Source organism: Numenius arquata, chromosome Z, assembly GCF_964106895.1.
Source record: "Numenius arquata chromosome Z, bNumArq3.hap1.1, whole genome shotgun sequence".
In the NCBI taxonomy this organism is placed as follows: domain Eukaryota; kingdom Metazoa; phylum Chordata; class Aves; order Charadriiformes; family Scolopacidae; genus Numenius; species Numenius arquata.
The window spans coordinates 45,269,813-45,283,651 of record NC_133616.1 but is presented as its reverse complement, the minus strand read 5'-3'; the positions used below and the strand labels follow the sequence as shown (position 1 = coordinate 45,283,651).

At 39.5% G+C, this 13,839-nt stretch overlaps 1 protein-coding gene across 1 annotated transcript in view; it reads right to left on the bottom strand.

The window, feature by feature from the left end:
* DAPK1 (death associated protein kinase 1) overlaps positions 1 to 13,839 on the bottom strand; it is a 92,611-nt gene that overhangs the window by 13,340 nt on the left and 65,432 nt on the right. Inside the window, exons 14-18 of the mRNA XM_074165667.1 lie at positions 12,745 to 12,843; positions 11,418 to 11,615; positions 10,203 to 10,400; positions 7,496 to 7,594; positions 2,047 to 2,124 (exon numbers count right to left, since the gene is read on the bottom strand). Of these exons, the coding sequence (XP_074021768.1) occupies positions 2,047 to 2,124; positions 7,496 to 7,594; positions 10,203 to 10,400; positions 11,418 to 11,615; positions 12,745 to 12,843 (672 nt within the window). The remainder of the gene's footprint in view (positions 1 to 2,046; positions 2,125 to 7,495; positions 7,595 to 10,202; positions 10,401 to 11,417; positions 11,616 to 12,744; positions 12,844 to 13,839) is intronic.

Below are 13,839 nucleotides of genomic sequence, written 5' to 3'. Positions count from 1 at the left end.
TCTACTTAATTCTCCTCTCACAGTTTGCCCTCTGTGTGCATTCATTGTCTCTTCCACAGCTGCAATCTCATCCTCCCACACAGACCTTCCTCAAACACAATCACATCTCCGACAGAAGAGCTTTCCAGTTTGAGCTCCTCCATTACCCCTCTGCATCTTATCTTGTAGTATCTGAACTATACTTCTTCTGTTCCCACCAAAGACAGAGCTGGGAATGAACAATCAAGTCTTTTCTCTTTGCTCAGTAATAGGCTATCGGACATGGAGGCTCTATTTCCCACACAAGCCAAGCTTGAAAGGTCAACTCAGCAAGGGGATGCAGTGCAGGACAGCAAACTAGCAACTGTCTCTCACCACAAAAGACCTGTTTTAAGGAAACAGGGAGATAGCAAAAAGGGAAGGGCAAAGGAAGTAGCTTCCTCTTCCCTTCCTTCATTCCCTCATTTGGAGCTCAGAGAAAGGTCTGTTGTTCTGCATTTGTACTGAGTTTAACATGTAGGATGACTCATTAAAAAAGCACCTACAGCCTCCCAAAATTATAAGCATGCAGCAATTAAGCTGAGAAATCTGACAGAAATAGGAGTGCATATAATTTAGTTCCTTTCTCACTAACAGGCATTTATTAAGTAAGTTAGTCACAATGCAAATACTGCACACCCTCATGGCTAATACTGAATCCTCTGCCAGAGCCGTGGTGACAACAGGTTCTTCATATGTGTGCTATTAGGGACAAAACCCTCCACAGGCACTAAAAATAAAAAAAAGTGTCAGGTACACTCTGTACTAGATGAAACTGACCATTTTGAGAAGTACTAGAGCATTTTCAGTGGTTTGATGTAGTTCATTAATTTCAGTTGATCAGATTCTCCATTGCAAAGTACACTCTGATGAAGTATATAATTATCATACATTTTTCCCATACATATATATATAGGCATGCCTTCAATAATTAAGTATACTCTGCTATCAAGAAGAGAGTTACCAGCTGCTAACATCTCTTCCAGAAGAGATTTATCTGACCTTCTACTTTTTGTTCTAGGTCAACTTGTTCCATATTTACGTCATGTTACTAAAACACAAAATTATCCACCTGCATGCAGGACCAGGCAAGGGTTTGGTGGAGTCATACAAATATGCAAAATGGATCCTGTTATGACAAACAGTCAGAAAAGCTATCATTGCAAAGAAAACATGAACTTTGGCACTTTCTGACATCTTCACTAACACATTTTACAATCCTAGTGGATGGATTTACTGGCAGAACAAAAGGACATGATTCTACTTCCACTTTGGCAATGCCTGCTACCCACCATCTTCTATTGCTACTCTGAAGTTGTCATTTAGTTCAGTTTTCCACAGACCCGTCTGCAGAATTAAACCAGGATTGTTTTAACTGGTCTGGCTCTTGCATGTAATCTCCAGCCAAGTGGTCCCTGAACCATTACAGCATGAGTGACTCTGCCTATCCAAAATAATCTATGCATATCAGACGTGTCAGACTTACTGCCTTACAACAAGCCCAGGTCAGCTTTGCATTCTAGCTGTCAGATTTTGAGATACCGAAATTGCAGAATTAAAAAAAGGCATTGAGACCTTATGCAACTATTGCACACGGTATTAGAGTGACCAGAAGGGGCACAAACACCTCATACTTCATAAACCTAATCTAACCAAAACGGTGATGGTGGGGAAGTAAGTCCTCTTGTGGAATGTGCTAATTCTACATAGTTTATTTTTGAGTTTCTTCTAAGCACCTTAAATGCTTTGAATAGGCATTGTTAGAGACAGGATAAAATAGATCAGTGGTGAAGACTAGCTTAGCCATTTTCGTTAATATGTACATACTAGATTTAACAAAGGGCATCATTTCAAAAAAAAAAAAAAAGAAGGGGAAAAATAAAAAAGACACCATTCCACTAAGGATTTTTGGAACAGCTTTTTAGAATGGCTTTGATGACTATCTTATCATATGATTTCCCACAGTCAAACTCTTCTCCGTATATTAAAAACATGAAAAACCTCAGATAAAATTAATGCACTCCCGACCTTTTTAAGTCTTGCAAGCAGACTTGCTACGTGTTCATGCTGCTCTGCTCTGGCGAGATCTTCTGCTGTTTTCCCATCCTGTTAGAACACAAACTATTAGCAGCAGTTCCTTCCTTTTGCCCATAATAAAAAAATCACACACAACATAGCTCAGCTGCTCAAGGCAGTTATAGAATTGCTGTCAGATGTGATTGAAATAGGGAGAAGGAAAAAACCACCAACCAACCAACAATCAGTAACAATTACCCCCCACCAGACTCCCTGTTTTTTTCAATTGTTCAAAAAAATACAGTATAATGCAGAACAATGACATTTCTTTCCTAAATTGGCATCTGGATGCCACTGTAACAAGATACTTGGAATTCAGAGCCTGCGAGCGATCCCATCTGAATTTCTCTTCTCTTCTCTTCTCACCAACTTGATGACACCGATTTCTAGATACTACATACTGAACAGATCTGAAAGTTTCAACAGTTCACAAAGAGGGAACACATCAGCATATTCACTCACACGAATAGCAGGTGAATTTTAATGGGTAAAGAATGACAGCGGCATACCAGTCACTGGAGGTTTCCAGAAAGCTAAAAATGCTGCCTTCAGCATTCTGGTCTTGCCATTTAATTACCCATGTTTCACAGGTCAGCAGTTTAATGTTAAATAGGCTGAAAGAAAAATTGCTCACAACTTTCACTCTTATGACTACATTAATGCTATTGTATTGTTTTAAATTTTGGTAACGGGTATATGATTTACAAGCACTTTGCTTCTTTCACTACTCATAGGAGCTTTCAAGTATTAAGAAGTACTGAAAAACTAAGATCTTTTTCTTGGATTTCTATCTTTGATTTTACTGGTTTTTCATGTGAAATCTGCATTGGTTTATGTAGCTCCTGAGGTTATTGTAATTTTTATCCCTACACGTGAAATAAATACCTTTGACAACTGAATGTCCACCTACAGAAACCATTTTCAGGTTTCCACAAAAATTATTACATACTCCAGAAGTACAGACAATTCAGACAGAACAGGAACAGAACATGAGCAAGAAGCCAAAATTGTAACCGACAGTACAAACTGACTAAATCTGAACCAATACCTTACGCTTAAATTCCTTCCGTAGTTGACATGCAATCACAACTTTATTAAAGAAACATCTGAATGTATTTTTTAAAATTAATTTTCCTTAAAGAAGATGTATCAAAGGGCAAGAATCTCTTTGTCTGTGCTGACCCCACCCTCCAAATCCCAGTTAATCCTGACTGCCTGCTGTACAAGAGTAAGAGTAGTCTAGTGGTTCAGCCTAGCTGCTATCAGGAGAACTGCTTCAACTCCTACAGTATTTCCTGAGTTTCCCGTCTTGGGCACATCCAAGGGAATCCTAAACCTTCAAATGAAGGGGAAACCTTGATCCTCTTCCTAATAACCCCTGTGCTAACAGGATGCAGCCTTCACCAACCCAAAAGCATGAATTTTAGCTGGATCCCCAAATCTTTGGCCTCCATTTAAATCCAACGTAGGACTGCTACAGCCTGACCCTGTGCTCTTCCAGAGTGCAGTATATTCCTGTTGCAACATAAGGTTGGAGCTGGCCAGGCAAACTCTAGCACCAAGCACATACGCAGCGACATATCCCTCCATGGCCGTCGTCCCTTTGAATCAGAGCAGGTCCCACACTTCTTTATGGGTATGGCACAGCTGCTGTGGCATGGATTCAGTAACTTGCCACTGTTGTTTGCTGTGTCTCATTCTCCACAGGAGTTTGTTCTGGCTCCAAGCCTGGCTTTGGCTAAGCAGCTGTACGCTGATACATCATTTGTTTAACTCAGTCACAGTTATTTGGGCACAAACATAAAGGAAATAACCACCTGGTGTGTATTTGGCAAGGAGTGCAGATGGCAGTGGCCCAGCCAGAGCCTGACTGGTGAGCATGGTTATAATGGTATGGAGGTGACAGTTCCCAAAACTACAAAAATAGCAACAGGAATGGTTCAAAATGCTAAGTCTAAACAAATATGTGCACAGAGCAAGCCTACCCGTAACAGTGGGACGGATCTGTCATCTCTGTTCTGTCATGGCCCAGAGCTCCCTCCCCACTTCCTAACAGGTTCTTGAGCTCAAGATCAGCTGTCTGATACAGGTGTCTAATCTTGATTCAGACTGCAGTGAAGGGAGATGACCTGAAAAGAAGTCCCATCGGGGGCTTTCATGCTACCTTTTGTTCAGGTGTTGCTTTTAGGCTGAGGCTTTTGCCCTTGGTCCTCACCTAAGCTATATGCCTGCGTGTGACCATGTATCCCACTGACCCAGCCCCTGACTTCCAGGTTTCACCTTGAACCTGTCTCTTGACTATGAACTTGCCTGGCGATCACTAGACCCTTGGCTGACCATAGTCACTGAGCCCAGTTCATGACTTTGACTTAACCTCAGACCTGTCCCATTGTTACCGACTTGTCTGGTGTTCCAGACTCCTGGCTGAAGCTGGTTGCCATCAGTGGATCTGCTCTGCTTGCCTTGCTTGGGTACTGTGGGACTGGGCCCTTGTTGGCAAGGTCACTGTCCCTGCTTGCCTTGTTGCTTACTCTTGGCTCCTAGCTCTCCTTCCCTTATGGCGCAATACCTTAGCAAAGGCATTGCCTGACAGGCATCATTTTTGAAGTCCATGGTCATCAGACCACACAGTAAACAAGACAGGCAGAAAGGCCTGTGGAGTAGATGAAGGATACCCCAGAAGGTTGGCAACCAGCACCAAGAACAGCAGAGAGAGCTCTATCTCCAATTTACCTCAAAAAAGCATTTTGAGATATTTATGCTAACAGATGCTAGCAATTCAGTTCACATGTCTGCTGAAAATTTAGACTCAGATCTGGAAGCTCTATTTATTGATTGAGATAACAGGTTGAAAAACCTTTTGCTTCCATAAAAAAGAATTTAACAAGGTTCCCTATTTTTGTCCAAAACAATGAACAAGATGAGGCTGTTTAATTCTCTGGATGTCCACTGCAGGATGAACTGTAGAGCAAAAAAGAATTAGAAAATACATACACGCGCAAAATAGTGAATGAGTTTCAGCAAGTTATTTCCTGTTCAAGTTTTCCTGAAAAATACAAGGTATCTGTAGACCAGAATATCAATCTGTAAGCGAAGCCAGCATCTCAAAAGGGCTTGGTTACAGGATTCATAAAAGCATGTTTTGCACCTAGTGGCAATACTTCATTGCAATTGCTGACTGGCTCTTTTGCTGCAAATCAGACAGCTATGTCTGCAACAGCTGGTCCTGAGTTTAAATGGCCATTTGCAACCATCACAGAATGGTTAGAGCTGCAAGAGACCTCAAAGTTCATTGAGTTCCAACCTCCCCTGCCATGGGCAGGGACACATTCCACAAGACAAGGTTGCTCAAGGCCCCATCCAGCCTGGCCTTGAACGCTTCCAGGAATGGGGCATCCACAACTTCATTCAATGTTTTTAAGCAATCTGACAATTTTAAACTTGGTATGATTTTAGAAACTTCTGTGAGGAGAAGCCAAGGACATGGTGCCAGCGATTTTTTTGGGGGATATTCAAACACTGGAAATGATTGTATACTCCAGGACCATAATGTTTTCTAAGGTCACTTCACAAAATTTATGCAATTAAATTAAAAATCAAACTAGTCCTAAAATGGGCTTTAGCCTGGGGAGGAGGCAGGGAAATTGTACTGCAGCCCAGTTAACTTAACAGTGCTGAAAAAGTTAAGTCCTCAGAAATGGCATTCTGAGAGAAGAAAAAAGGTAATCAATTCTACTGCACTGGCTCGGAAAGAGCTGTTAATACGACTTTTCAGAACAGTTTAACATTCACCTAGCAAACTAATGCAAAACTGAAATTCTATTAAAATCACCACATGCACTTCCTCCCTTCCTCTTCTCCTTTTCCCTTCTCTCTGCCACAACACTGCTGGAATAATGCATAGATATGTATATTCAGTCTGTTTCTCCTGCCACATTTAGTATCAGCATTTATCAGATTTATTTCGTTACCTCCTTCAAACTGATCTGATTAAAGAGATAAAAAGTACGTTTACCTTGAAAGGACAGAGTCCATACAGGCAATTATACCAACACAGCTGTCATGACATAAATGAAGTGATACTGCTCAAGAATTCCCCCATCACCTTTTTGTTATATCTTATCTCTACAGTATGTAGTACTGAAAATACAGATACACAATGGGACACACAAAAAAAAAAAAGAAAAAAAAAAAAGGAAGAAAAAAAAAAGGAAAGGGACGAAACCAGGTGACAATCTGTAACACCCCACAATGTCCACTGCATGCACTTTTCACTATTATTGATCAATAGGGGACATGGCAATCTACAATCTAGTAGTTATTAAGAGTCATTTTCAGATGCTAAACTCATTTAAGCTACAATTCCAAGTTCACTGGTTTTAATGACTGCTTTTTTTAAGGCTTCCTCCTGCCACATGACACACATTTTGAGGGAAAAAACACAGTCCTAAATGTACAGGAAAACAACAAAAATATTTGTATTTTCTACCAAATGGGTAAAGCAAATGAAACAAAGGTTTTCTCCTTTTTCCCTCCACTTAGCTGTCTTAGGGATACTTTGTAAGGAGAAGAACTTTGAAAAACATGGACTGAAGTCTAATCACAACATGATTTCAATATGCAGAGCGATAGATATTTCTATGCAGAATGCATTGGTTAGGGAGTAGCAACCCGATCCAATGGATCTGAAAATAAAACTTGGTTAGTTTGTTCAAAACCCAGCTCATGGTGTGTAGGATGCTTACAATGTATCATATGTGTGTATGAGGTGTGCATGATGAAGGACACTTCAATCCTGCTCTGGATATGTCAGCTAGGACGATGTTTCCCACTTTAGTGAGAATGAAAAATACCTTCAGTGGTGCTAACTGGAAGCAGTGATGCTGATTGATCTGACATAAATTATTTGTTTCATAAGGATACGTGCATACTAGTTCACCCATCCATTCACTCCCACATCTCCCACCATGAAAATAAAACTTTTTAATCCCCTGAAAGGAAGAAAAATATCTATGATATATACAATACATTTGTATGGTAACAGTACCTGATGTGAAATGATGTACATCTTAATGACAATGGCTCACTGTGCCTACAGAAAACACAATTCTACAACTATTTCTTAGGTGAAGGAATTCTTAGATGTAGATGAATCAATAGCTGTATTGTACCTTAATCAGTTTCAAATTCATTTGTAAAAAGGGAACAAGCTGACAACAGAGAATGCTTTCAAGCTGTGGACACTTAAGAGCCTAACATTTTTAAATTTATTTTCAACACATAATTAGCTTTGACCATTGCCCACATGTGCCTCCCCCAACCTCCGTCCTGAAGAGATGAATTTGTTTCCTGCTATCATACACAAAAAGCAAGAAGCGTAACAGTATCTCTCAATACTTACAGAGGTTAAAGCTTCTACATTGGCACCAGTGAGACACAGGAACCGGACAACATCAAGAATGCCATTGTTTGCTGCCAGATGTAAAGGTGTTCTTCCATACTAACATGGTGAAAAAAGTGTCATTACATCTGTCAAAGAATGTAACTCCAAATTTTATGACTAATAATTGAACGTATTGTACAATTATACATACTGATACACAGCAAAGGCCTTGTAAAAACTCTAAGAAAAAGTACAAAGCAAAAACTGCAGAAAAAAGCTTATGCAGAGCTGCTTAAAGCTCAATTGAAAACAAAGGCTAGATTGACTACTTCAAAAATGGGAAACAATTTTATAGCTAAATCCCTCACAACTGTGAAGGAATCCTTTAGAGTTTTTTGGCTATATTTCAGGATATCTTTCTAATTCCCTGTAAATTTGATTGCATTTTCCTTAATTAAATATGAACCACTTAAGCAACACTAAGTCCTTAACCTTTAAAACTCTAGATTCTATTTCAATCCAAGTATTACTGAAGATTACCTGTCGGCAGTCTTCCCACTTCCACCCAAAGGAATAAACGCAAGAAGTCAGCCTGAAGGAATTTGTGCTTTCAATGACAGAGGAAAGAGCTGCCCCAATTTTTGCTTTTCCCCCTGAATCTCTCCACTGACAGGTCCTCATAACATCCACTTCTGGTCTTTCATGTTCAGAGCTACTGATAAAGATCACTACCATGTATTCTCTGCTTGTAACTCTTCTTACTATGCCTTAACACATTTTTGTTCTTTCAATACTGGTCTCCCTGTTCCAACCCTAGAATCAGAAACAAACTCACAAACTTACTTCACAAAAGAGTATTTGAAAGCAAAGCTAACTTTCTGACAGCTGCAAACTGAAAATATGCCTGACTCCTCAAAGCCCTTCAACACAACTCAAATAGATGTGTATGATGTTCTACTGCATGTAAGTATGTGGAAGAAACAAATGGTGCCTTCGGTCAGTTTTATGGGCACGTGGGACAATGTCAGATATGAGGACCAAGGACAGATGGTTGCTATGTTAATGCACTCCCATTACAGGACTCACTGCTGAAGACAACCAGTAGAAATAAAGATTCTCTACTTGGTAAGACTCAAACTCACCCTTTCAGATAAAAAGCACTCTAAAATCACTCTAGTATACATGACCCCTAAAATAAAAACAGAACAAAAAATTTAACCACAGCTTCTGTAGCCATGATCCTACCCCCACTGAACACCTGAAGATTATTTTTCCCACAGCATGCTTGCAACCAGGCCACAGATCCCAGCTCAGCATTCTCCATTATGAAAAAAGGTGCTAATCCTGCCTTGTGCTGCATTAACTCACCTTCCCCAAAATGTATTCTCGGCTGTGGATTTAGATTTAATTGCCTAGTCAATCAGGTTTAACCTAAGAGGCAGGACTGGAGAGCTCATTATTGTAAGTTTTTTCACTTGACAACTGATGATTTTAATGATTAAAACCAAAAGTGATTGCACTGGACAGCCCTCAAGCCAACACAACTTTCTGTAGTTGGCTAATACAGAGAAGGTCAGTGATTTGGTAATAAATGGAAGCGTTAACTACCAAAATGTTATTGCCAGAATATGTACTTTTCCAGAAAAACAAAGAAGCTACAACACCTGAATTAAACAAATCATAGATAGCAATATAAACACTCCTATGAATAACTTTTTAATTTATTAACACATAAAAATTAAGTAAGGCAGAGAAAGGCATTCAGAGCTAAATATCAAGCCCTAAGCCCCATAGCCTGTCAGCAGAGTCCAATGGCTGACCTTAACCTATTCAAACTAACCAAAGGAAAGTTTTCTGAAACAGCTTACTTTTCTCTTAAATATCTCTAGGAAGAAAGCCAGAATGTTAATCCTGTAAAGCATCACATTCAATTATCCCATGCACTGCAACACTAGCACGACAGAAGAAGCACACAAGGCACTAGTATCTCAGTTCAGAGACAAGCTATTAAACATTCTCTTTGGAGAACTGCTTTTTAATTCTGAAGCGCATTTTAATTCTGAGATTTCCAGTACCCTGCCAGTGGCAATTTGTTTAACAGATAAATAAAGTTTTTCTATTCTAAGATAAATGTTTGATTAAGATTTACTTTAATAAATCAATTCAATGCAGAAAAACATAAATCAACCAATATAACACTTATTTTATAATCAGGAATAGAATCTGCAATTGATTTAAATCCCTTGTTAGATGACAGTGCAGACCATTTCACGTAATTGGAAGAATTCAAAGCAGATTTTTCATAAAAATGTACCAGTCTTCAATTCTGTTTATAAATTACTGTTATTAAATCACATCAAATCAACACCTGCTTGTGCCAGTAGCAATGCATTTCATCTGTTCTTCAGTGGCTAGTTGTAACCTGCACAAAGTAAAGCTACACAGATAGGGAAGAAGGTTGGCATATACTTCAACATTAAAATTGAGTGGCAAAATACACTGTGATAATTCACTTGGGTTCTTTCTTCATGGATCTTGAATCACTTGTGCAACTGAAACAAACAGGTAAATTTGCAAGGTGAGTATTTAATGCTTTGCATTTGGCCACTTGAAGAGAGAAAAAATAAAAGGAAGAACATTTTTCATACCAGAGAACTGGAAAAGGTCATCTAATGCAATAGGTGAGCTATTAAACAAAGTAGTTCAGTACCCGTATTCCATTTACCTTATTAGTGACATCCAAATTACAACTTGCTTCACAGAGCGCCATCACAATAGGAACATTTCCATCTTTGCAGGCCACATGCAAGGGAGTGTTGCCGTGTCTGTCTTGGAAATCTACATAACATCCTTGACTGATGAGAGTTTTAACCACTTCTATTTGACATCTTCTCACAGCAAGGTGTAGGGCTATATGACCATCCTGAAATCACAAGACAGCTTCTAAGTGAGATTTAATAATGCTAAAAATCAAAGCATTTTGCAGAGTCACAATGATGTCATGTAACTGGGTGCATCTCCTTGCCTCAAGATTCAGAATGTTTTTTGTTTTCACTTTGATGGTGGGGGCAGGGAGATGCACAGTATCTGTCAGAACAAATCAGCCATGGGATGAAAGCAAATTTATATTAAGCCACTGGGCTTTGCAGTGGAATGGATGAAATGCAAATACACATTCTCGACTGATGACTTCCCTAGGAAGTGGGAAAGTGACCAACTCTAACAACCAGCTGAATATTGTAAACCATCCTACTGTTTACTGACAGAAGTTAGTGATGCAAAAGTCATGCGATCTGCTTAGTGATCAGTAACTTTAGAGACAGAGTTTTTTCTCTCCATGGAACAACTTACAGAGACAACATGCCTGGAAAAAGCAATTTAATTTTTTAGAAGAAAAAAATTTTTCTAAACTTGCTTTAATAACTATTTCAAAAGTATGAGCAATAAAGGCAGCTAAACGCATACCAAAAGTATAAGCAATGAAATGGAAAATTTATTTTTTGGGACTACAGCATGGAAGACAAAAAAGGATTCTGAATCAAATAGAGTTATATTTTTTAAAAGGTGGAAATTAGCTTATTGGAAATAGGTCTGATTTATTGAGCCCATAGGAATCAAAGACAAACAGCAAATCCATCTTTTTTCTCTTAAGTTAATAGTTTGTTGCCAACTACAGAACTCAGTGTTCCTGCCATTTTTCATCACTCACAAGGTGATAATTGATAATGAATCAGCAAAACCCCAACCCTGGAAAAATAATCAGTGGGCAATTTTAAAAACTACTGCAGTCATCAACAGTCTCCATGCGAACTGCTCAGAAAACCCGCATCACGGAAACAATGCTAGCATGCAGCATTCAAATGAAGCAATTCAGACACATGGCTCTGCAACACCTGTGATCTCTGAACTTAATTGCTGACCAAAAGCAACTCAAACTAACCTTGTCTGTTGCATCAAGGTCAGCCCCGTGTTCTGCCAAGCATTCCACGATGTCATGGTAACCTCTAGCAGATGCTGTCAGAAGCGGAGTCTCCCCTTCTTTGTTTCTAATGTTCACATTGCAACCTGTTTCACAGAGTGCTTTGGCAACAGAGTAGTAGCCGTGCCAAGCTGCACAATGCAGTGGCGTTTCTTCTTCCTATCAACATGTAAATAAAAAAACAACACACCTGAGCCAAATGTGAGAAGGAACAATTCCCCAGCTTAACTTAGACAGAAAAATGTCATGAAAGAAAAAAGATCATCTACTAAGTAAGCCCTATACAAGATGTTGTGATTTCTAATGCTAACGTTCTCAAAGTAAGAATAATTCCTGCTGCCATACTAAGTGATTACAGTAATGCACTAGATTTTCATCATTACCTGGATTCTGAGAGTCTGTACTTCTTGCCATAAAACTATCTACTGACAACACCTTGCACGTCAGCAATCTTAGTACAGATGTTTCGATGCTCCTGAAGGTAACTAACTTGGTTCTCTCGCTTGAAAACTGATCCTCATTCATAAGCAACTTCTACACCCTGTGTGCTGAGGGACTAATCCCTCAGGTTGCTCTGATCACGCACAGAGGGGTCTCATTAAAACAGATTGCACACCAAGGAGATGCAAATCCCACTAGACTTGCAGTTTGAGGCAGATCACTGCCTACCATGTTCAAAAAGCACATTCTCATGATTTAGGAGTGTAGGCAGTGACTTGGATACCTAGAAACCTGAGTCCTTTAAATGTGCACCATAACAAGCCTTTGAAACTGCAGGCATTTTGAGTTCAGTTGAGTTCAGTTGTGACTGAAGTTCTAATTTGCTTTTTGCTTGAATCCAGGAAGCTCCAAAAAAAAGCCTTTTCTTTCCCGTTTTCTCACAAGAGCTCAGAGCTCTAAAGAAGTCCCCCTGAGCCCTCCTCTCATTTTCAGAAATGAGTTCTTGAGACTTCAGAAAAGTCCCATGATGGCTGAAAATAAGCTGAAGTCAAGCAAAAACTAATAAAAAGCTTTAGCTGAATTCACAGAGCACACATTGCCACCCATACCTTCATGATGTTGAGTTTCTTTATCTTTAAGCTTTCATTTTTGAGACAACCTGTGTTTTATAACAGCAGTTGGTTCATCCACACTGGTTTGTCAGTAGTCTTTTAAGAGGTACCGAAACCTGTATAATTCTGTTAATTTTCAAATGCAAACATTGCAGAGGCCGCAAGGCAAGACTAGGAGTTTTGATCACCTGAACTAAAGCCTTAAGTATTGAAGAAAAACAGTGTCCGTGACTCACCTTGTCTTGAAAGTTTGGATTGGATCCAATGCTACACAGAAACTGAACCACATCCACATGCCCATACCGAGCTGCGACGTGGAGAGCGGTCTCCCCAGACTGCAATTACAGAAGAACATGCCAGCATAATATCATATGTCAGCCCTAGATACACCCACCCGTGTACAGCCTGAATGCCTGTATGCTGCATGGGGTAATACCCCCTCCCCATAACCCAGCAGCGCAGACATGTTCAGCAGAGATCTCCCCCTTACAAACTGTAGCTGTTATGTGACAGTTACACCATCACCTGTCAGGTTATTTCTTCAAAGGCCTTACTTTTTCAGAACTTATTTTCCAACTTAGCTCAGTCCAGGTCACAGCCACAATAGGATTTCTGCACAACATGAGGCAGCAGCTGCGTGTGCAACAGAAGTCCTATTTCTATTCATACTATTTCCATATGCCTCTCCTCTGCCCTGTACATACAAATGTAAGGAGCAGGCCTAAAACCTTGGTATATTCTGGCATATTTTGGTCATTACGTGTAATTACTTGCAATCTTTTGTTGAAATTATATGAAAAAGAAATGGTATTTTTATTAAAAGCATAACCTTTTTCCTAGTAACCCTATCAGGAGTTGAACACTAATTTTGCTAGTGTGCCTTGCCTTGCACTGATTCCCTGCACAAAGCAAACTATGTTTCACAAGTATAACTGCCTCTGTACTGGAGCTTTGGCTAGTATAAAAACATTGCTATGGTACAAGACTTTAACAGCAACTAGTTTCTAGGGCAAATGTTGCTCAAGACTGCTGGAGACAAGGTAAGTGCTCATCAGCTATGAATTGCTAGGCTTCATTATACTCAACTTAATAACAGTCAAATTTACTTGTCAGACAAAAGTGATTTTCAATCAAGAGGAATGAAAAACAGAATCACGATTTTACCCTGAGCTCCAATGAGAAATCTAGTCTTCAAGTGAAAATATAGGTTTTTACTTCCCCACCTACCCACCATGTACTCACCACATTTAATATGCACGCTTGGATAACATTTGTCAGGAAAATAATCAGTACATCCAGCTACTTTAAACCTGTGGTATGCCAGCCCTATA